General features: G+C 36.0%; 1 protein-coding gene across 1 annotated transcript in view; it reads left to right on the forward strand.

The window, feature by feature from the left end:
* The window catches only part of DICER1 (dicer 1, ribonuclease III), a 72,244-nt gene that overhangs the window by 42,387 nt on the left and 7,094 nt on the right, over positions 1-22,763 (forward strand). Inside the window, 2 exon segments of the mRNA XM_072630324.1 lie at positions 2,714-3,596; positions 9,700-9,968. Coding sequence (XP_072486425.1) covers positions 2,714-3,596; positions 9,700-9,968 — 1,152 coding nt within the window.

Genomic DNA, 22,763 nt, shown 5'->3' on the forward strand with positions numbered 1-22,763 from the left:
CATACTGTCTCCTACTTTGTGTGTCATTCCTTACTCTTCTCCCCTCCCTCATTTGGCCTTTTGGCTAATAGAGTGAAACTCTGCAGCTTCTCACTGCTCTTCATGCTTGGTTTTAATCATTGACATTTCTACATCCACTTTTTGTTATGCTGGAAATAATACAAGAAATCTATTTATTTGAAGAATTTAGTATACAGTTCCTATTTTAATGCTATGTAATAAGCATTTCAAAAGAACATTGGAGTGATTTAGGTAGGATATCTGAGCTGAATATTTACATAGCATTTAAGCTTTCATTGGGGGCAGCTAGATGGTGCAATGGATAGAGCACTAGTGCAGGAGTCAGGACGACCTGAGTTCAGATTTCACCTCAGACACTTGACACTCACTAACTGTGTGATCTTGGGCAAGTCACTTAACCCCAGTTGCCTCATCCTGGGTCATCTTCAGTCATCCTGAGGAATATCTGGTCACTGGATTCTGATGGCTTGGGAGGAGAAGTGAGGCTGGTGACCTGCACAGCCCTCTGTCACTTAAAACAAAGTCAAGTGCAAGTCATGTCATTATTTCTCTGATGGCATGGTCTTCTTCAGCCTCAAAGGACGAACACACACACACACACAAACTTTCATTGAAAAAGTATGAAAACTTTAAAAAAATTTTATCTTTTTCATCAGATTTGATTTATATAACTTAGAGTTACATATATTACATGACAACAGGGACCATGCTTTATTCAGACTAGAGGAAAACTTTCATAGCCTAGTACGGTGCTCTAAACACACTAGCTACATTTTAAAGAGTTGTTGGAATGAATTGGATGACAGACTTTTATTGACCTTCTGTTGTTTGCAGAGCACTACTTTTCCCCCCTTGTACTGCCCTTGCCCTCAAAGATCTACTGGGAAATACTTGATATATTCATGAAATATTTATACCTGTACATATATACATATGCACACACATATATACATATGTGTGTATTAAATATATATATATGTTTGTTTGTATGTATGTATGTATACACATAAAAAAACCCCAAACAACTTTAGTTCAACTGGAACCAGAGGTGTGCTGGTAAATGTTTTAATAACCAGGTCTCCTAAACGCTATGTCATGCTTTTAAGTTTAATCTGCATTAACATTTTCTCTGTCACTTTGTCAAGTCTAGAAATAATCAACAAAATAAATATATCCCTAATTTATAGAATTTGCCCATATCCAAGGTGTAAATGCTTATATTGAAAATTTAATAATTGTTATGCAACTGGTTTTTAATTAAAATTATCAAAACTAACTGTTTTGTTTGCTAGTTTGGTCTTTCAACATTGTTTATTATGAGAGTCAAAGACTGGCTTATTCATCATGTTTATTTCTAACCTTATATTTGATATAGAAATTATGATTTGGAAAACAGCAGTTTTCAGCATGAAGTATTTAATTTAGTTTTTATATCGTACTAGAAGCTAGTTTCCATTGGTCATAACTTTGTGGCAAGGAGGAGGGCTGCTGTAGTCCATTTCTTTTTATTTAAATTAGAAGTCGTCTTACAGTTCTGGGAAAGTTATCATTATAACAACAATTTGACACCATTCCCTGTTCTATACTTTACAAACTTATAGTAATAATTGAAATTTAAACATATATGGTTGCAAATTTTTTAGTTCATTAATCACTTTCTTCAAAGAAATGTAGTAGAATTCCTCAATAATCTAATATTTTAAATTTCTGAAATTCTTGAAAACAAAAGTAAAAAAACCTCAAAATCATTTTTAAAGATTGTCACTGTTAGAAAAGGAAACTGTTGTTTGGTATATTTCTAGCATTTCAGTAAAGGTACATCACTGTTGAATCTTAGCATCTCCCAAATAAGCTTTTGCCAGAGAAATTGGATTTAGCACAAGTTTCCTGACAAAGTAGATTGTTCTGTTTGTCTGTCTAAATTTCTCACTGATTTTACTTAGTTATAATGATAAATTATGGTATCCTAATAATAATTATAACATTTTTAAAGATACAGATAAAATACAGTAAAGATTTATTTAGTGCCTACTCTGAAAATGCATTGATTAGTGTATTTTTCCTTTTAAAGAAAAGGAATTTTACTTTCATATGTGTTTTTATCCACATGTGTAAACATTGCCAGAAACTTCAATAAAATCCTAGCTTTGCATTTTTTGTGAAAACTTTTGTCATCTTTTCTCTTTTAGTGGATATAACTTTTCTTGATGTGTATGGAGATCAGATCATTTTGTTACATCAAAAATTTAACTTTACTGACTGGGCAAACCCTTGTTTTAATTCCATTGCCATATTTTAAAGAGTATTAGGGATCTTTTATGTAAGGGTGTAAGAACACCCTATGTGAAAGTATTCTTTTTTATTTATTCTGTAAAAGTTAGAAAGCTCAGATTAAGTTTTGCATGATGAACATTACAAATTCATACTCTTGTACAAAATCTTAGTTTTTAGTGGATAAAGGTCACTGTGTAACTTGAAAATAAACAGTAAAATGAACATGTCTTTGTTTATGTGATTAAGTAACTTATTTTATGTTAATTGAAAACAAATGGCTGATTTTTAAGTTGACTTTTAGTATTTGAAGTTGTCATTTGAAATTATCCATAACCCCTTGCTTTTATTGAATATCAAGTTGCTTTTTAAAGTGGCAGTTATACTTCTCCTTCATTCTGCTCTGTTTTTCTCCTTTCAGACAAAAGACAACATGTTGGCAAATGGTAAGCTGGATGAAGATTATGATGAGGAGGAAGATGAAGACCTGATGTGGAGGGTTCCAAAGGAGGAAGTGGATTATGAAGATGATTTCTTGGAGTATGATCAGGAACATATTAAGTTTATAGATAATATGTTAATGGGATCAGGGGCTTTTGTGAAGAAAATTTCTCTTTCTCCATTTTCAACCAATGATTCAAATTATGAATGGAAAATGCCCAAAAAATCATCCCTAGGTAATATGCCGTTTTCATCTGATATTGATGATTTTGATTATAGCTCTTGGGATGCAATGTGCTATTTGGATCCTAGCAAAGCTGTTGAAGAGGATGATTTTGTAGTAGGGTTCTGGAATCCTTCAGAAGAAAATTGTGGCATTGACACAGGGAAACAGTCAATTTCTTATGACTTGCATACAGAGCAGTGTATTGCTGATAAAAGCATTGCAGATTGTGTGGAAGCTCTACTGGGCTGCTATTTAACCAGCTGTGGTGAGAGAGCTGCTCAACTTTTCCTCTGTTCTTTGGGGCTGAAGGTGCTCCCAGTAATTAAAAGGAGTGATTGGGAGAACACGTTGTACCCCAGCAAGGATAATTTCAGCAGTCAACAAAAGAATCTTTCGGTGAACTGTGCTTCGATCTCTGTAGCCAATTTACAGTCTTCTTTATATAAAGACTTAGAATATGGCTGTTTGAAGATTCCACCAAGGTGCATGTTTGATCATCCAGATGCTGAAAAAACACTGAACCACCTTATATCAGGCTTTGAAAATTTTGAAAAGAAAATTAACTACAATTTCAAGAATAAAGCTTATCTTCTTCAGGCATTTACTCATGCCTCCTACCACTACAATACCATCACTGGTAAGGTCTCCTAAAGTACAGTTTTATTCCTTTATAAATGAAACTTTGTATTGATTACCTTTTGGATTTATAGGGAGTTATAGCTTTATGTTTATACCCAATGTTTACTTTGTGTGAGAGCCAAGCTCTTTGGAAAACATGAAAACATTTATCCTTGTCCATGCTGGCATTCTCAATATTTATATTGATCAGCTTCTTTTTTTAACATATAACATAAACATCATGTTTGGACATACCTCCTTTCCACCTCACTGCTCCAGATTTGAACTTCCCTTATAACAATGAATACAGTTAAGCAAAGACACCCAGACACAGACACGGTCTGTCAATTTATATGTTCTAGCTTAGTAATCACTCAACTCTGAGCAGAAGGGTGGGAGGTACATTTTATTTATCTGTTCTCCAGCACTTGATTGCTTTTTTAGTTGCTCAGTGTTGGCTTCCTTTTATTCTTTTCATTTACATTATTATAGTCATTGTGCATATTGTTTTTTCGGTTCTATTTATTTTGATCTGTATGAATTCATAAAATTTTCCCATGTTTCTCTTAGTTCCTCATATTTGTAATTTCTTATTGTATAATAACATCCCATTATATTTATATTTTACAGTTTATTCAACCATTGCCCTAATAGAAAAATATCTGCTTTGTTTTTTCTACCTTTGCAGCAAAAAAATGCTCCTTTTTTAGCCTTTTTCCAACGATGAATACCAGTGTTGATAAATTTGATAATTTGACAGCTCAGGAATTACACTATTGCCATTGTATGTAATAGATAATTTTTATAGGCTACATAAATTATGTATCAATCTATACTTCTTAGAACAGAATTATACCTATCTCTAAGCTTCTCTTTCCCTTTATAAACACAACCCTGTGTTATTTTAGCTTAATCTATTGTAAGGTAACCCTGTTTTACTGGCTTTCCTCAAGCCTGTTCTCCTTATTTGTTATCTTTTTTCCTAGTTTTGTTTAACTTGTTAATTCCTTTTTTCCCCTTGCTTTTTTCTAATTATTTCTTTCCTTCTTTATTTTACTCTGAGTCAAGTAGTCTTGTAGAATCTCCCTTCCTCTCCTCCCTTTCAACTAGTTTATTAGTTTTAGAAATTTCATTTTCTATGCCTTTTTCTAAAAAAAGAATTTCTTTCCTTCATTCTCTTTGTTATATTTCTTTCTTTCCTGTCTACTCTAGACTTCTGTTCTTCAGTGTCTGTATTCCTTACTGAATTGAAGCTTCTGTGGTACCTATTTTTAGTTTCCTTCTTCTAAACAGCTTCTATGTTACCAGTTCTTGCAGGAGATAGAGAGAATATTGTCCCATGGTGGGAATTTTCCTATGTCCCTAATAATGCAGTTCATTTTTGAACTTTCCTTCCTCCCCTCGGTAATTTTTTCCCCCCATTTGCCTTAAAATCTGCTTTCTGGGTCCATGTCCTTCCACTCTTCTGGTGTCAGTTGCTCCTAGGATCTTAGATTCCTTTTCTCTTGAGACAAGGGAATGTTCTCTTCAGACATCAAATCCCTGCAGATCATACCCAATTACCCAATGTAAGGTCTCCACCTTCCTTTGTATTATATTTTTCTTCTCTCACAGGACCATTCATCAGTGGTGTCCCCTTCCACCACTGAAACAAGATCTCCCTGTTTCTTTCCCCCTTTCTCAGTCTCTCTCTTTGCACAATCATCCATTCCCCTGTAGGCTCTCTTTTTCCTGAGAGACTACAGTAGTTATTTTCTCCTCAGTGTTAGCCTTTGAATTGTTTAGGCTGCATCACATCTTCCTCTGTCATCTTCCTCTCTTTCCTCTGTTTATGTGCTTTCCACATTGATTCACCTGTAGGCAGAGCATTGTGATGTTTAGTTCATAATATTTTTTCCACCATCACTTCTTTTTGTCTTCTACTTACTCTCTTGTCCCCTGTGCATTTAGAAAGAAATCTCTTAATGGTTTTCTGTTATTATTATTTTTGATTGCTGTTTTTATTTAACTTATGTTCTGTTTATGTTTCTGTTGTCTGGGTGTTTGAGAAGCAAATAATTTAACTACAGTGTATCTAGGAATTTGCAAAAAGTATTTTTTTTTCCTGAAGGCAGTCTGTGGATTCTTTTGATCTTTGTTTTCTGTGTTCAGAAGTTATGTGCAGATTGCTCATGTTATATCTTGCCTTATGGTGTTGAAATTTTTTGATTTATGTTCCTCTGGGAGCCCTATGATCTTCAAGTTGTCTGTATACATCCTGTCTTTGAGTTCAGTATATTTTGCTTGTAGACCATGTTTTCTTTTAACGTTAATATTATTTGCTTCTCTTCCATTTATGCTTCACTTTTGTGTGTTTGCATTCCCAATCAGTTCTCTCATTTGTTTCCTTGGTGAGCCTTGCCATGATGGATTCACGTTTTTTTATTCTTGCAATTATCTGCTTTGTGGGCCACAAGTTCTATTTTCACAATTCTTATTTTTCTCCAAAACTATTCAAAATCACCCTATGGTGATCTGTGTCCTCTTTGGAATCCACCAGGTCCTCTGCCTCCCCAGGTGCTGATTCATTTTCCTTTTTTTGCAGGATTTATTTATTGCTGTCTGGACCCTTTTAGTTGATCTGATGGCTTTGTTTCTTTCTGTTATTAATTCTTCCCTGTTGCTTTGCATCTGCTCAAGTTTTTTAATTAAATTTTCTTCCTCCTGAGATCTTTGATAATTTTTAGTCTTTTTTTCCCCTTTATAGTTATTTATCATTCACTTTTCAGCTCCTTCCTGTGGGGTAAGTAGTACTATAATTCTGGATCTGGACCTCAAAGCTTTCTTACCATGCTGGGTATTTCACAGTCTTAGACCATGTAGACAGTTGAAATTGCTTTATCTCTTGTGCATAATTCCTGTTTTATAGAGGTTTAAGAGGTTTTGAAGATCAGAGAAAATGTCTTGTCCTCCATCTTGTTGGTCATGTGATCCGAAAGTTGTATGCTTCCCAGTAATGCCTATTCAAGATGACTTTATCCATATACTGGTTCCTGTACTTTGGATGAGGCTTCATACCCTTTTGTTCTGTCTGATCTTGAGGGAAAAAAAGCACTAAAATTGCTTCAAAGCCTATCCGAAGTGCTACATTTTACATGAGAACTTTCTTATCTCTTGACCAGCTAGTCCCATTCTCCAATCCCCTCACTTTCTACTTACTTTGTATTTACTTTTTATAAAAAATCAGTAATAATTAAATATAATGCCTAGTAATGTGCCAGGGTCTACTGTGCTAAGTGCTTTACAAATGTTCTTTCATTTGATCCTCACAACAATCCTGGGGGGTAGGCACTATTATTTACGTTTATTTTACAAATAAGGAAACTGAGACAAACAGAAGTTAAGTGAGTTGCCCAGAATGACACAACTAGTGTCTCAGGTTGGATTTGAACTCAGGTCTTCCTGACATCAAGTTTAATGCTCTATCTACTGTGACACCTGCCTGTCCATGTGTATTTGTTGTAACCTCTCCCCTAAAGAGTATAATTTTCTTGAGTACCAGACCTATTTCATTTTTGTCTTTGTCTCCTCAGTGACTGACAGATTTGTTGTTTAATAAATGCTTTTTGATTAATGCTGTCAGTGATTCTTGAATCAACATACATAGGTAGAGACTATTCTTAGAGTATTTCAGTTATCAAGGTCTTGCCCACCCAGCAAGGAAATTTTTAAAAATCAACATAAAGTTGAATTGTACATGAAAGAGCTGGAGCTTAGAGGCCTGGCTTCATATTGATGGTGTTGGGTGATTATAAGCAGAGAACCCAGAAGTGAGGTTGAAATTTGTATTGAATTTAGATGAACAGTTATTTAAATGATTTCAGTGAGTTCTAGAAAAAGTTGTTGATGCTTCCCCTTCTTCTCTCCTCAGCCCTTTGCAATATGTCTTCCAACCTCAACCCTCAGATGAAACTGTTCTCTTCAAAGTTATCACTTATCTCTCGTTTGTGGAATCTGATGCTTTTCTCAGTCTCTTTTCTTCTCTTTACACTGTCTCTAGGCAATCTCATCAGCTCTCGTTGGTTTGCAGGTGATTCCCATCCATGTAACCAGCACCAGTCTCTTTACTGAGCTTCAGTCTTGCAATAGCAATTGCCTATTAAATATTTCAAATTGCATCTCAAACTTACCATGTTCAAAACCTAACTCATCTTTTCCCCAAAACCCATCTCTGTAGTTCTGTCGAAGTCACTTCAGTTCTTCTAGTTTCTCAGCTTCATAACCATAGCATTATCCTTCACTGACTCATCTGTTGTATCTTTTACTAACACAACCCATTGTGACCTCTAAGCTTTTAAAGCCCTTTACAGTCTGATCCTGAGCAATTTCCAGCCTCATCTGACGTCACTCCTCCTTCCACACTGATCCAGCCAAACTGGACTTCTCTCTGTTCTTCACCCACGACACTCCACATCCCCTCTTCTTGTCTTTATTCTTAATATTCCCTGTTCCTGCCTTCACCTCAGCCTTATAGAATCCCTCTGATTCTTAAAGTTTCAGATCAGATACCATCATCTTCAGGAAAGTTTTCTTGATTTCCCAACAAGTAGTGCTCTTCCTCTCAAACTACTTCATATTTAACTACTCTCTATTTATTTTCTTTATATTTATTCAGTGGGTACATAATTATGTTATTGCCTCTCCTTGTTAGAATATAAGCTCCTTGTGAGTGGGGATATTTCATTTTATGCATTTAGATCCCCAGTGGTAAGTATTTAATAAATGCTTGTAAATTGATTATCAATTATTATAGTTAAGGCTACTAGAAACAAAACTGATGGAAAATATTGATGTTTTATACACATATTTTTTTATTCATTATGAAACTTGAAAACTCAAAAGACTCTTAATGAATTAGTCTTTTAATAATTTCTAAGAAAATAAAAATGATAGTTATGAAAGTTTTGAAAATCCAGTGACAAATTAGGTATGTCTCAAATCTTTACTCATCTCACAAATCTTTACTTTCCAAATCCATAGATAGGTGTCAGAATCCAATCCTGTTAGTTCATACCTAGAAAATGACCTTCCTTTTCCCAAAAGGCCTGTTGAGTAATGTAACATTGATTATACTGAAGTAATGATATATGACAGAAAATTAATATTAGAGTAATTCACCCATGGACCACTTGATCAAGTCATTCCCTGAATATATGACAATGTCAATCTGGGAATTATTCCTTAGTGAAGTATCATTCAGGTTTTTATAACTGATGAAATAAATGACTCATTTTATAATATGAGTTTTTGCCTATTAATTTTAATTCCTAATGTCTTTTAGTATATAATCCTTCAAATTAATGTATCTTTCTGAAATATATTAGCACTAAAAACAATTTTCCCCCAAAAAATCCATGATGACAAGTCGAGTTAAATTGCTGTGTGATGTTAAGTAATTCAGTCAACTTCTCTTCTTATAAGTAAAATAAGGAAGTTGGATTGGATCCTTTGAGTTCCCTACTAGATCATTCATTCTATGACTTTATACAAGTACCTTTTTAAAAAACACCTCTTTACATAAGACCAGTTCATGAATTACTTAGAGTTGTTTATAGAACAGACTCCTTCTTGTACATACAGGTACTTTAAAGATAACATTATGCCTTTTGTTTTGACACCATAGTATTAGCTAGATATTAATTCCTTCCACCTTTACCCTCTTCTCTACTGGAAGTGGGGGGGCAAGATTGTTTCTTAAAAATCACTCGACTCTTTTTAGTGTTTTTCTTTGCATTATTGTAGTTGTGAATATTGTTTTCCTGGTTTTCCTCACTGTTCTGTACATCTGTTCATAAGTCTTCCCAGGTCTCTCTCAGTTCTTTATATTCATTGCTTCTGGTATGAGTTTTAATTAATTTTCATTCAGTATAATACTACATAACAGGGTGCTGACCGTGATATGAGTGATCTTGAAGGATCACAGTATTTTCCATTATTCATATGTTCTGATATACTTAGCTATTCTCCAAAAGATAAACACTTACTTTATTTCCAGATTTTTGCTGCTACAAAAAGTGCCAAACAGGTGATATTTTAAGAATTTGTTGTAGCAACTGCTTTAAAAAAGTTTTCCTCCCTCACAGATTGTTATCAGCGCTTGGAATTCCTGGGAGATGCAATTTTGGACTACCTCATAACCAAGCACCTTTATGAAGACCCACGACAGCACTCCCCAGGAGTTCTAACTGACCTACGATCTGCTCTTGTCAATAATACTATCTTTGCATCATTAGCTGTCAAGTATGACTACCACAAGTACTTCAAAGCTGTTTCTCCTGAACTATTCCATGTTATTGATGATTTTGTGCAGTTTCAGCTTGAGAAGAATGAAATGCAAGGAATGGATTCTGAGGTTAGTGTTTCTGAGTACAGTGTTGAATTTAACATATGTTGCGCTATATTTGTAATGTTATAGTTTGGTGTTTTTATAGCAGCCTAAAGAACAGGTGAATGCCATTGGAAATGAGTGGTACATGAGTACATTCCATGTGGGGAAATTTAGGGGAATTTTCTAAAAAAGGGGAAATTTTCTAAACTTGCCTCAAGTCCTCAAATAGCCCTTTTACAGGTGTGGTAGTCAGGAGTGCAAATAGCCCAATAATAGAATCCACTCAAATTCTGTTTTGGAATTTTGGTCCTTGAGATCACAGTGATCAGTGTATATGCTTCATTTCAAAGGACTTTTTCTTACCATTCTTATTAGACTTAACTATTTTAGATTTTTTTCTATTTGCTGTGGTAAAAGTAATGGAGACCAAAAGAATCAGTCCATGAACAATTATTACATACCTACCATGTACCTGGCACTGTGCTAACAAATTTTAATTTGGAAAAACCCCATAGTGTTATATAGTTTTTCTTTGCATACTTGTTGTTTTATATCAGCTAAACAATTCTGATTCTGTTTGGAACGGGAAGATATCTTTTTGAAAAAAATAATCACAATTTGATTTTCATGCTTGACATTTGGCAGGCTTTTCACTAACTTCAAAAGATTCACATGGGAGCTAATTCTGTTATCTTTGTGGTGTGGCTGCAATTTTAGATTTATAATAGAAGATACTAAATATCTAATGTCTCAGATTTTTGTATCCATTCCAATCTTTTGGCAAGTCATCCCCAAACTTTTTAGTACTAGAAATAATTTCCTGTCTTTTTTCTTAGTTTTGTCTTCACTTAATTTTCTTTTGAAGAGTCAAGAAAACTTAATTTACTCCCTAAATTAAACCTACATACCTCTAATTACCTTACCCTTAATTCATGGCATTTCCAACTGTATTGGTGGAATCATTAGCACAACTTGTGACCTTTTGACACCAGGGCTATTGATGGGAAGAGATACTTCCATAAATGGAGCATTTCCATTTTTTCAGATCCTTTAGATCATTCATATCAAGGTCAGCACCCTGTTATGTAGCATTACACTGAAAGAAAATAATTAAAACTCATAGTCTTACTTTTTTTTTCATATTTAAAACTGTATAAAGTTACCAATATAACTACTTGTGTACAGTGCCAGTGTTATTTTGAGTGGAAGTGCTTTCACATAATACTAAGGTCCAGGAGTCATTTTTTCTTTTTATTCTTCAATTTATTAATTCATTTTGAGTTTTCAACATTTACTTCCATAAGTTTTAAATTTTCTCCTTTTCCCTCTCCCCTTCCTCAGTATGGCATGCAATCTAATATGGGCTGTACACATACATTCCTATTAACCATATTTTCGCATTAGTCATGTTGCACAAAAAAATGATAACCAATGGAAAGAAAAACAAAAAAGAAAGTAGTCTGCTTCGGTCTGCGTTTTGACTCCATAGTTCTTTTTCTGGATGTATATGGCATTTGCCATCATGAGTCCTTTGGAATTGTTTTAGGTCCCTGCATTGCTAAGAAGGGCCAAGTCTGTCAAAATCGGTCATCGCACACTGTGGCTGTAACTATGTACGAGGTTCTCCTGGTTCTGCGCCTTTCACTCAGCATCAGTTCATATAAGTCTTTCCAGGTTTTTCTGAAGTCTGTTCATCATTTCTTATAGCACAGTAGTATTCCATTACATTCATATCCCACAGCTTGTTCAACCATTCCGCAGTTGATGGGCATCCCCTCAATTTCCAGTTCTTGGCCACCGCAAAGAGAATTGCTATAAATATTTTTGTACATGTGGGACCCTTTTCCATTTTTATGATCTCTTTGGAATACAGTCCTAGAAGTGATATTGCTGAGTCAAAGGGTACTCACATTTTTGTAGCCCTTTGGGCATGTTTCCAAATTGCTCTCCAGAATGGTTGAATCAGCTCACAACTCCATCAGCAATGAATTAGTGTTCCAACTTTCCTACATCTTCGCTAGGTTTTATCATTTTCCTGTTTTCTCATGTTAGCCGATCTGATAGGTGTGGTGTGGTACCTCAGAGTTGTTTTGATTTGCATCTCTCTAATCATTAGTGATTTAGAGCATTTTTTCATATGACTATAGTTAGCTTTAATTTCTTCCTCTGAAAACTGCCTATTCATGTCCTTTGACCATTTATCAGTTGGGGAATGACTTGTATTCTTGTAAATTTGACTCAGTTCTCTATATATTTTAAAAATGATACCTTTGTCAGAGACACTAGTTGTAAACATCCTTTCCAGTTTTCTGCTTCCCTCCTAATCCTCCCTCCTTGCTTTGGCTTTGTTTGTGCAAAAACTTTTCAGTTTACTGTAATCAAAATTATGCATTTCGTATTTCATAATGTTACCTATCTCTTGTTAGGTCATAAATTCCTCCATTCTCCATAAATCTGATAGATAAACTATTCATTTCTCCCTAAGTTGTTTTTAGTATCAGCCTTTATACCTAAATTGTGTACCCATTTGGACTTTATTTTGTTATCTGGTGTCAGAAGTTGGTCTATGTCCAGTTTCTTCCATTCTGTTTTCCACTTTTCCCAGCGGTTTTTATCAGATAGTGAGTTCTTATCCCAGAAGCTGGGGTCTTTGGATTTATCAAACAGTAGACTGCTATAATCATGGTCTACTGTCTTGTGTACCTAACCTATTCCTCTCTTTCTTAGCCAGTACCAAGTAATTTTGATGATTGCTGCTTTATAATACAGTTTAAGATCCATTATGGTTAGGCCACTTTCCTTTCTTTTCATTAATTTCCTTGAAATTCTGGACTAGGAGTCATTTTTTCTCAAATAATTTATCTCAGTTTCCTCTAGATAGATTTAAGCATATGTACAGTTAGGTGAGTTATTTGATATTACTTTCTCCTTTGATGTCAGTGTATTAAGCTGTTTTTGTCATCTTGGAACCAGCTCTCTGTTCACATAAATAAAAGTTTTAAAAAGTTAAAATCAACAGTACAATTTGTTTATAATGGGGGTATGTAGTTTTTGAGTGGTTCTTATGTTTTTCAGTAGTTGTGTTTTTAGCTGCATGTAGCTTGCTACTATACCTAGCTGAAGAAAATGTGCAGGTTAAAAATGGAATAGGAGGCTGTGGCAAAATTCCTGTCATTTGAGGTCTTCAGAAGGATGCTATAGAAAGAGATTTGTGATTTTGTTAAAATTAGATGTCAGATTCCTTATAGTTCTCAGATTCCATGATCTGGGAAGTAATTTTTATTTCAGAATAATAAATAATTTTTCATTGCTGTGTCAATTTTGGGGGGTTTATATTTTAGTACCTTTGTTGGTACTGAAAGGTATTGGGATTGATAGCCTGAGAAACTTCAGTTCTCAGCTTGTTCTGTTGTACAGAAAGGGTTTAGCAAAGGAAATGATAGTCATAAATAATGTAGCTCTCTTAAAATAATTCTACCTTTTCCAGAGAATCATTATGATATTGAAAACTGTGTGTTCTATTTCATTCAAGACATTCAATAACAGTATTATTTGAGGATTTGATGGGGCTGAAGGTAGTGAGTGATGTTTGTCTACTAGGAATCGAATTACAATGAGCTTGTTAAATGTTAGCCAGTCACTTAATAAACGTTTAAATGTCTGTGATGTGTTAGGCACTGTGCTAAGTGCTGGGGATAAAAAGAAAGATAAAGGGCAATCCCTGCTCAGGACTTCAATCAGATGGGGGAGACAGCATGCAAGCAACTATGTACAGAAGCTAAATACAGAATAAACTAAATAATCGACAGAGAAAAGGCAGTACCATTAAGGAGGGGATCAAGAGAAGCTTGTTAAAGATGGTAGCATTTTGGCTGGGACTTTAGGGAAGCTAGGAGAAGGAAATGAGAAGGGAGAGCATTCTAGACATGTGAAAATGCCTGTAGTCTGGAGGTGGAGTGCTACTAGATCACAGAGTATGGAAGGGAGAGAGGAGAGTATATGGCATAAGAAGATTGAAAAGGTAGAAATAGTTGGGGTTGTGAAAGGTTTTGAATGCTTGACAGAAGATTTTGATCTTGTAGGTAATAGAGAGCTTGTGGAATTTATGGGGGAGGGGGGAGTTGTGACATAGTCAGATCTGTGCCTTAGGAAGATTGCTTTGTGACAGCTGAGTGGAGGATAGTAGAGGGTAGGGAGAAACTTGTGGCAAGGAAACCAACCTGCAAGTTATTACAGTAGTCCAAGCATGAGGTGGTGAGGGCCTAAATGTACCAAGGTGGTGGCAGTGTCATAATATAGAAGGGAACATTTTCACGACATGTTGGCAAAGGTGAAATTGACAGGCCTTGGCAGCAGATTGGATCTGTAGTGTGAGAGTGAGAGGTCAAGGGTGATACCTAGGTTATGAGCCTGGGGGACTGGGAGGTGGGTAGTGCCTTTAACAGTAATAGGGAAGTTAAGAAAAAGAGAGAGTTTTGGGGGAAAAATAATGAATTCAGTTTTGGCTATGTTGATTTTAAGATATCTATGGGACTTAGAGTTCAAATTGTCCAGGAGGCAGTTGGAAATGCAAGTCTAATGGTCAGCAGAAATGTTAGTGCTGGATACATGGATTTGAGAATTATCAGCATAGAGGTGATAACTGAATTCATGGAGCTGATGAGATCACCAAAGGAAGTAGTATAAAGGGAACATAGAAGAGTGATCAAGACAGAGCTCTGTGGACCACCTGTAGTAAAACAGGACCTGAATAAAGATCCAGCCAAGGAGGTGTAACAGTAAGGACTCTGCAGTACACAAGAGGGCCTGCTGTGCAGGTTCTTAGATCAGCTTTTCTAAAAGGAAAGCAGCTTTTGAGGTGTCAACAATCACTTTAATCAAACACATATACCAACAGAGAAAATATAAGCTAGACCAACAGACAGGGCTTCCAACTGTCTGACCATAGCAATACATACATCGTTACCAGAGAGAAAAGTCCCAAAGCAAAACCTCATATCAGAGTATATATACTCTTTTCTGGGCTGGAGGCCATAGGCTTCAACCCTTGTGACCCAGTGCCTCCTTAGAAATTGATAAAAGGTAACTGAAGCCTATTAATGGGCTGGGAAGATCTTTATCTCTTCTCCCTACCAACCATTCCTTGAATTAACATTACTGGAAACAAAGAAGGAACAGTCAGATAGGAAGAGAACCAGGAGAGAAGAGTGTCACAGTAGAGAAGAAAGTGTCAGATAAAAGATGATTATTCAGTGTCAGAGGTTGCAGGAGGGCAAGGAGAATGATGTGTGAGAAAAAAACATTATATTTGACGAAAAAGGAATCATTAGTTATTTTAGAGAGAGTAGTTTTAATTGACTGATAAGGTCTGAAAAGTCAGACTAGAGATTAAATAAGAGAGTTAGAGGAAAGGATATGGTGGCTGCCTCTGTAGATCACCTTCTCAAGGAGTTAAGCCACAAAAGGGAGGAGAGAAAAAGGATAATAGTTAGCAGGGATGGATAGGTCAGGTAAAGTTTTTTGGAAGATTGGAGAGACATAAATATGTAGGTAATAGAGAAGCAGGTAGTAGACGGAGAGACTGAAGATAAGTAAGAATGGGAATGATGGGTGGAGCAATCTACTTGAGAAGATACATTAAAATGGGATCACTTGGTGCTTGTAGATGGTTTTATTTTGGCAAGGAGAGTGGGGGCCACCACTTTCTGTGAAGGGGGAGAAAGTAGCAGAAGGACCTGGATGATGTAAGATGAGAGAGGAGGGGAGAAGAGGGAGGTCTCAATGAATGGCTTTATTTTTTTCAGTAAAATATGAGGGAAGTTTCTTTTAAAAAAAAAAAAAAAGAAAATGGTCTATTTCTATCTGCGATCCAATTCCATAGTTCTTTCGCTGGATGTGGAGGCATTTTGCCTCAAAAGTCCATTGGAAATTTTTTAAATCCATGCATTTCAATGAAGTACTAAGTCTACCAGAAAAATTCCTGCACATTGTGGTTGTTGCAGTGTACAAAGTTCTCCTGGTTCTGCTCCTTTCGCTCAGCATCAGTTTATATGTCTTTCCAGGCTTCTCTGAAGTCTTCCTATTCATTGTTTCTCATAGCACAATAGTATTCCCTTACATTCATATACCACAACTTGGTCAGTCATTCCCCAGTTGATGGGCATCCCCTTGATTTCCAGTTTTTGGCTACCACAGAGAGAGCTGCTATAAATATTTTTTGTACATGTGAGACCTTTTCCCATTTCTATGATCTCTTTGAGATAGAGTCCCAGAAGCGATATGGCTGGGTCAGAGGGTGTGCACATTTTTGTGGCCCTGTGGGCATAGTTCCAAATTGCTCTCCAGAATGGTTGCATCAGTTCACAGCTCCACCAACAATGAATTAGTGTTCCAACTCTCCCACATCTTCTCTAACATTTATCTTCCTGTTTTGTCATGTTAGCCAATCTGATAGGTACCATTCTGGTACCTCAGAGTTGTTTTGATTTGCATCTCTCTAATCAATAGAACATTTTTTAGATTTAGAGCATTTTTTCATATGATTATAGATAGCTTTAATTTCTTCCTCTGAAAATTCCCTGTTCATATCCTTTGACCATTTATCAACTGGGGATTGACTTGTGTTCTTGTACATTTGACTCAGTTCTCTATATTTTAGAAATGAGACCTTTATCAAAGACACTAGTTGCAAAAATTCTTTCCCAGTTTTCTGCTTCCCTCCTAATCTTGGTTGCAATTAGGTTTGTTTGTGCAAAAACTTTTCAATTTAATGTAATCAGAATTATCCATTTTGCACTTAATAGTCTTCTCTATCTCTTGTTGGGTCATAAATTTCTTTATTTTCCATAAATCTTGACAAATACACTATTCCTGGCTCCCCTAATTTGTTTATAGTCTCAATCTTCATACCTAGATCATGTATCCATTTGGACTTTATTCTTGTGTATGGTGTCAGGCATTGGTCTATGCCCAGTTTCCACCATACTGTTACTCAGTTTTCCCAGCAATTTTTGATAAACAGTGAATTGTTGTCCCAGAAATTCGGGTCCTTGGGTTTATCAAACAGTAGATTGCTATATTCATTAACTGATCTCCACCTCTGTTTCTTAGCCAGTACCAAGTGGTTTTCATAATTGCTGCTTTATAATACAATTTGAGAACTGGTAGAGCTAGGCCACCTTCCCTAACATTTCTTTTCATTAGTTCCGTGGATATTCTGAACCTTTTGTTCTTTCAGATGAATTTTGATATTATTTTTTCTAGCTCTAGAAAATAATTATCTGGTACTTTGATTGGTATGGCATTGAATAAGTAAACTGATTTCAGTAGAATTGTCATTTTTATTATATTAGCTTGGCCTACCCACGAGCAACTAATGTTTTTCCACTTATTTAGATCTGACTTTATTTGTGTAAAAAGTGGTTTGTAATTGTGTTCATATAGTCCCTGGGTTTGTTTTGGCAGGTAGACTCCCAGATATTTTAGTGTCTACTGTAGCTTTAAACGGGATTTCTCTTTCTATCTCTTGCTGTTGGACTTTGTTAGTAATATATAGAAATACAGATGATTTATGTGGGTTTATTTTGTAACCTGCAACTTTTGCAAAGTTGTTTATTATTTCAAGTAATTTTTAACTTGATTCTCTGGGATTCTTTAAGTATGTCAAGAGTGATATCTCAGTTTATTCTTTGCCTGTTCTAATTCCTTCAGTTTCTTTTTCGTCTCTTATTGCTACAGCTAGCATTTTAAATAGCATATTGAATAACAGTGATGATAATGGACATACTTCTTTCACCCCTGATTTTATTGGAAATGCATCTAGCTTGTCCCCATTGCATATAATGCTAGCTGATGGTTTTAGGTAGATAATACTTATTATTTTATGGAAAGTTCCATTTATTCCTATGATTTTCGGTGTTTTCAGTAGGAATGGGTGTTGTATTTTGTCAAAAGTTTTTTCTGCATCTATTGAGATAATCATCTGATTTCTGTTAGTTTTGTTTTTGATATGATCAATAATGCAAATAGTTTTTCTAATATTGAACTAGCCCTGCATTCCTAGTATAAATCCTACCTGATCATAATGTATTATTCTCATGAACAGTTTCTATATTCTTTTTGCTAATATCTTATTTAAAACTTTTGCATCTATATTCATTAGAGAAATTGGTCTGTAATTTTCTTTCTCTGTTTTGGCTCTTCCTGGTTTAGGTATCAAAACCATATTTGTATCATAAAAAGAATTTGGGTAGGACTCCTTTTTTGGCAATTTTCCCAAATAGTCTACATAGTGTTATAATTAACTGTTCTTTATATATTTGATAGAATTCACTTGTAAATCCATCTGACCCTGGAGATTTTTTCCTAGAAAGTTCATTGATGGTTTGTTCAATTTCCTTTTCTGAGATCAGATTATTTAAGTGCTCAACTTCCTCTTCTGTTAATCTGGGCAGTTTGTATTTTTTAAAATAATCATCCATCTCATTTAGATTGTTGAGTTTATGGGCATATAGTTGGGCAAAGTAAGTTCTAATTGTTGTTGTAATTTCCTCCTCGTTGGAGGTTAGTTCACCTTTTCATTTTTGATATTGGTAATTTGATTTTCTTCTTTTTAATCAAATTGACCAAAGGTTTATCAATTTTATTGTTTTTTTCATAAAATGAACTCTTAGTTCAATACTTTTCTTAATTTCAGTGTTATTAATCTCTCCTTTGGTTTTTAGTATTTCTAATTTAGTATTTATTTGGGGATTTTCAGTTTCTTCTTTTTCTAGCTTTTTCAGCTGCATGAGCAATTCATTGATCTGCTCTTTCTCTATTTTATTCATGTAGGCATTCAAAGATATAAAACTTCCCCTAAGAACTGCTTTTGCAGTATCCCATAAGATTTGGTATGTTGTCTCATTTTTGTCATTCTCTTAAATGAACTCGTTGATTGTTTCTATAATTTGTTTTACTCATTCATTCTTTAGGATTAGATTGTTTAGTTTCTATTTAGTTTTTGGTTTATATTTCTATGGCCTTTGTTTACATATAATTTTTATTGCATTATGATCTGAGAAGAATGCATTGACTATCTCTGCCTTTCTGCACTTGATTGAGGTTTTTATGGCATACTACATGGTCAGTTTTTGTATATGTGTCATGTACCACTGAGAAAAAGACATATTCCTTTCTATCCCCATTCAGTTTTCTCCAGAGATCTATCATATCTCCTTTATCCAAAGTTTTATTCACCTCCTTAACCTCTTTCTTGTTTCTTTTGAGGTTAGATTTATCAAATTCAGAGAGGAGGAGGTTGAGGTCCTCCACTAGTATAGTTTTGCTGTCTGTTTCTTCCTGTAACTCCCTTAACTTCTCCTCTAAGAATTTGGATGCTATACCACTTGGAGCAAATAGGTTTAGTAATGAAATTGCTTCGTTTTCAGTGGTGCCTTTTAGCAGGATCTAGTTTCCTTATTTCTTTTGATTAGATGTATTTCTGCTTTTGCTTTGTCTGAGATTTGAATTGCCACCCCTGCTTTTTCTGCATCAGCTGAAGCACAAAATATTCTGCTCCAAACTTTTACATTTACCATGTGTTTATGCCCCTGTTTCAGATGTGTTTCTTATAAATAACATACTGTTGGATTATGGTTTTTGATCCATTCTGCTATCTGTCTCCGTTTTATGGGAGAGTTCATCCCATTCACATTCACAGTTATGATTGCTGTCTGAGTCTTTCCCTCCATCCCCCTTCCCCTCCACAAAAGAGTTTTAATTTTTGACCACTTCCTCCCTCAGTCTTCCCTCCCTTCTTTCACCCCCTCCCTTTTAATCTCCTTTTCCCTTACTACTTCTTCCCTCCTTTTTAGCCTCCCCTTCCTTTTCTTTTCCCCCTTCCCCTCCTACTGCCCATAGAGCTAGTTGCGTTTCTGTATTTAACTGAGTTTATTGTACCCTCCTTGAATTTAATCAGATGAGAATACCTCTCAAACAATGCTCATCTCCCTCCCCTCTTTCCCTCTACTGTAATATATTTTTGTGCCTATTCCTGTGATATAATTTATTTTTCTGCCTCCTCTTATTACATCTCCTATTACAATCCCTTCACACCCTTTCATCACATTTGTTATCATCACATCATTTAATTTATACTCACTCCCTCTATCTATCTATCTGTCTATCTATCTATCTACCTATCTTTCTATCTGTATCCCTTTTACATTTCATAATAAATATACAATTCTCAATATTAACAAGTATCTTCTCTTGTAGGGATATAAACAGTTTGCCCATATTGAGTAACAAGATTTTTTTTTTTTTACCTATTTAACTTTTTATGCCTCTCTTGAGCCCTGCATTTCAAGATCAAATTTTCTATTGAGTTCTGGCCTTTTTATCGGGAAGGTCTGGAAATCCCTTATTTCATTGAATGTCCATCTCCTTGCCTAATGTATTATGTTCAGCTTTGCTGGGTAATTAATCCTTGGTTGTACTCCCAGCTCCTTTGCTTTATGGAATATCCTATTCCTATTCCTTTGATCTTTTAATGTAGAAGCTGCAAGGTCCTGTGTGATCCCAACTGTAGCTCCTTGATATTTGAATTGTTTTCTTTCTGGCTTCCTGCAGTGTTTTCTCCTTGACTTAATAGTTCTGGAATTTGGCAACAATATTCCTTGGTGTTTTTAGTTTGGGATCCCTTTCAGGAGGTGAATGGTGGATTCTTTCAATGACTGTTTTGCCCTCTGGGTCTAGGACTTCTGGGCAATTTTCCTTGGTGATTTCTTGGATGATATTATACAGGCTCTTTTTTTCATCATGGCTTTCTGGTAGACCAATAATCCTTAGATTTTCTCTCCTGGATCTATTTTCCAGGTCAGTTGTTTTTCCAATTAGATATTTCACATTTTCTTCTATCTTTTCATTCTTTAGATTTTGTTTGACTGATTCTTTATGTCTCATGGATTCATTAGCTTCTGCTTGCCTTATTCTAATTTTTATCAAATTGTTTTCTTCAGTTAACTTTTGCATCTCGTTTTCTATCTGTCCAGTTGTTCCTTTTAAGGAGTTATTTTCTCCAGTTAGGTTTAGTTCCTTTTTCATTTGTCCATTGTCCTTCTATTCCTTATAGAAAGATTCTATGGTCTTTTCTTTGATGCTTTGCTTTTTACTCATGATGATCACCCTTTTCCTGACTTTTAAAGTAGATCTCTGCTTCTGGGGCACAAGGGGCTCTGTCCCACAGTTTTTGTGCCTAGAACTTGAGGCTTTGTGTGTTGTGGCCTCTGGTTCTTTCAGCTAGAAGCTAAAATGCTGCGGCTTACTTGGTGCTGATCTGGCTGGTGTTGGAAAGCAGAGGCCAGGTAAGGTCTTTTTGAGTTTCCCCACAGTTACCCTGGAGCTAGCTCATTAAATGTAGGGGAAGGGTGGTCTGGCTGGTGTTGGAAAGCAGAATCCAGGTGAGGTCTTTTTGGATTTCACCACAGTTACCCTGGAGCTAGCTCATTAAGTGTGAGGAAGGGGTGGTCTGGCCCCAGGAGGTCTCCTCTGCTGAACTAGAGCATAGGCAAGCTCAGCCGTTGGTGATCCCATCTGCAAAAGTGTCTTCCCAATTCCCCTGGGTTGCTGAGGCACACGTGGGGTGCTGGTGTTGGCGGTTGCTGACATCACCCCTCTGGGGTCAGGGTCCTCTCCTGGTTTGCTGAGGTGGGGCTATCTGGCACAGCTCTGATCCTGCACTGGTCCCCTTCAGCCACAGCAAGAGGGACCCTCATTAGTGATATTCCTAGCCTCATGATCTAAGAGTCTGTTTACCCCTTCTGCTGCTCCCACTGTTCTAGGGTTTTTCCCAGGGAGGTATTTTCTGGGCTTGTCAAGGTCACCAAGGGGAGGGAGATAGCAATTACTGATCACTCTGCCATCTTGGCTTCTGGAACCCGGGAAATTTCTTCTAAGAGGGTGGGATGGGGGGGGGGTATTGGAGAGCCATGGGAGGTTAGAAGAAGAATAAAAAGAAGAGTTGCTATGATGAGTGGGATAGTTAATTATGGAGACATAAAAAGGAGTGCATTGCCAGAGAGGCTATGTAGCATAACTATGTGGTAGACCCAATTTTTTGATTTTTCTCCAGCATCACTTAGCAGCACTTGTGTAGGAGCAAAGGTGGGAATGATCCAAAGCTGATGCTTGGCAGGGAAAGATCTTTAATAGAATAAGGGGGCAAGGGAATCAAGAAAAAAATATAGGGTTGACCTGGTTTATCAAAGGGTCAAGACGGAGAAGAAGGGGAGGAGAGAGTAGCTTGTGCATGGATGATGACCTGGGAAAGAGCTAATGGCTCAAGGGATTGGAGGTCATGGTGTGGACAAAGAATAGTCTTTGGGGTTGCAAGAGAGATGTGGAATGACAATAGATTATGATCAGATAAGGGAATTTCAGAGTTCACGAGCATGTAAATGGTGCATTTGTGAGTGATGGCAAGACCAAGGGTATTACCATCTTTGTGTGTAGCTGAGGAGAGGTGGAAAGGTAGGTATGGTGAAATAAGTAAATTGAGGAACTGTAAAGTTATGGTTTTGAGGGAATATCTATATATATTTTGAAGTCCCTTAGTATGTGAGCAGAAGTGGAGGAGAAAAAAAGACTGAGTCAAACACTGAACTCATTAAAGAAAGAAGGTGGCTAATCTTGGGGATCAGGAGACAATAGCTACCAGAATTTCAATTGGATGGTAGATGTGGATTGAGTGAATCTCAAAAAAGGAGAGGTTACTGAGTGATGGTGATGATGGAGGCAAAACCTGCAAGTGGCAATGGGGAGCCAAGGATTATTCCAATT

This window comes from Notamacropus eugenii, chromosome 1, assembly GCF_028372415.1.
Source record: "Notamacropus eugenii isolate mMacEug1 chromosome 1, mMacEug1.pri_v2, whole genome shotgun sequence".
NCBI classification, from domain to species: Eukaryota; Metazoa; Chordata; class Mammalia; order Diprotodontia; family Macropodidae; genus Notamacropus; species Notamacropus eugenii.